The following is a 2,159-nucleotide window of genomic DNA, read 5'->3' as shown; positions in this document are numbered from 1 at the left end:
TGCATATTTTTACCGTTCCACTCACAGTATGTATGTATGTATATATGTATGTATGTATGTATGTATGTATGTATGTATGTATGTATGCATGCATTTATGTATGTATTTATTTTTGGAGATATATATCAGGTATGGCCAACGTTTTCGAGAAGTGAGTCGCATGATGCATAATCAATCATCTGGCGGGCCGCGCTGCCAAAATAATTCAAGGTGAGTTTTCAGCGGGCCGCAGGTTGCCGATTTCCTTCTATATAGAAATCTGTGGGAGGTAAAATGAATAATAATAATAATAATAATAATAATAATAATAATAATAATAATAATAATAATAATAATGGAAATAGAGGTAACTCGAATGTGGAATCTAAAAACAGAAACAATTCCTATCATAGTAGGTGCCTTAGGTATAATAAAAAAAATATTCAGACAAATACATAACAAAAACACCAGGACTTACAAATATATATAACATACAGAAAATTGCACTACTGGGTACTGCACACATTCTACGCAAAACACTTTCAATACAGTAAACATAAGAGCACCACAGCAAACCACAGCACATACCCAAGGCGCACAGAGCTGCGCTCGGTAGTGAAGTGAAAGCACGTTATAAAAATAAAACTACTGAACAATGATAATAATAATAATAATAATAATAATAATAATAAAAATGAAACAGCGGAGATGAAAAGAAGTAAAGAGATTAGTGACAAAATATACAAAGAATATAATAAAAAGAAAAGGAGGAAGAGATGAGGAGAAAAGAAAGGGAGAGTGAGAGGCGGGGAATAGAATACAAGAAAGAGGAGGGGGTAAGAATGAGAGTGAAGACGAGAGGACGAAGTGTAGAAAAGGAGAGCAGAGGAAAGTTAAAAGAGATGGAAAAAGGAATGGGTGAATGTCGAAGAGAGCGGATGCGGAAGAATGTGCGTGGGTGTGAGGATGCGTTTCTGTATATGCGTTATATGTGGACATGTTGTGTTTGAGTGCGCGCGCGCACACTCACACGCATGCACACACAAACACACACAATCGCATACAGGTACATGGGTGTGTGTGTGCGATATATGCGTGAGTGTATGCGTGTGTGCGTGTACGTGTGATAGTGCGAGCGAGGGTGCGTGTGCGTGCGTGGCTGAGAGCGAAAAAAAAAATGTTCCCCTCATTCCAATGTAACATGTACAACAGATGGTCACTAAGAAAGGGACCATATGGTAAAAGTCACGTGACTACACTAATCACCACCACCCCCGCTCGCTTTACACACACGTAAATACATACATACATTACACTTCTCTCTCTGTCTTTCTCTCTCTATATATATAAATACTAGCTTAAAAGCCGCACTCCGTGAGGATTTTTAAGCTAGCCCCTGTGGAGGGCCAGTGGGGCAAGGGGCCCAAAACTAAAGAGTGCAATATTAATAAAGCATTTATTGGTACCCTACCATCTCAAATTTATATCATAGAGCATCGCAATTGGAGAATTTTGTGTCACTGTGATATTTAGGGATCACTGCAAAGCAGCAGGATAAACAACATTCTTGGCTTTACCATTTGGTGTGAGTATGAAGAGGTTGTTGCCATTTCCAACTCTGGAACAACCAACATAGAGCTGACCATGGAAAAGCACTGCTGCATTAGGTAAAGTCCAATAATTTCCAGTGATTGTCCTCCACTCTTGTTAATTGACATTGCGAAACTAACTCTTAATGGAAATTGCTGTCTTTTGAATTCAAAGGGCACGTCTGCTGGAATCAGTGGAATTTTTGGAATAAACACATTTTCTCCCTTTCCTTGTCCAGTGAGGATTGTTGCTTCCAAAAGATGCGGATACATTTGCCTGACAATCAGTCTTGTTCCATTGCACAGCTTTGGAGGATCCAGATTTCTTAAAAGCATGATCGGAACTCGTTTCTTCAATGTCAGTTTGTGAGAAGGCATTCAAGGAAGGTCCAAAGATTTAAGTAACTCAGTAGGATAATTCACAGTCTCATTGGGGTCCACAACAGTATCAATTGGGGAATAATATTTTTCGTCAGTATTGATCGATTGCATAAGTTTCTAATTGATAACGTGGACAGAGTCATTCTTTGGTGCAAGTATGGCTCTTTCACAAAGCCAATCATGATTTTGAAAATTATGTCCAATGTTTGG

General features: G+C 38.7%; 1 protein-coding gene across 1 annotated transcript; it reads right to left on the bottom strand.

Annotated features, from left to right (window-relative positions):
- Positions 1–1,508: 1,508 nt before the first annotated feature.
- Positions 1,509–1,904, bottom strand: LOC106875509 (uncharacterized). The gene has a single exon (XM_014923684.1). It carries the CDS (start codon positions 1,902–1,904, stop codon positions 1,509–1,511), a length of 396 nt encoding a protein of 131 aa, XP_014779170.1.
- Positions 1,905–2,159: the final 255 nt, after the last annotated feature.

Source organism: Octopus bimaculoides, chromosome 3 (genome assembly GCF_001194135.2).
Source record: "Octopus bimaculoides isolate UCB-OBI-ISO-001 chromosome 3, ASM119413v2, whole genome shotgun sequence".
NCBI lineage: Eukaryota > Metazoa > Mollusca > Cephalopoda > Octopoda > Octopodidae > Octopus > Octopus bimaculoides.
Note: the sequence above shows the minus strand (reverse complement) of the source record. Positions and strands in the feature narration are given on the sequence as shown.

What these genes read in the sequence shown, in the direction of transcription:
- LOC106875509 (XM_014923684.1), bottom strand. Translation starts at nt 1,904, where the DNA reads ATGCTTTTAAGAAATCTGGATCCTCCAAAGCTGTGCAATGGAACAAGA.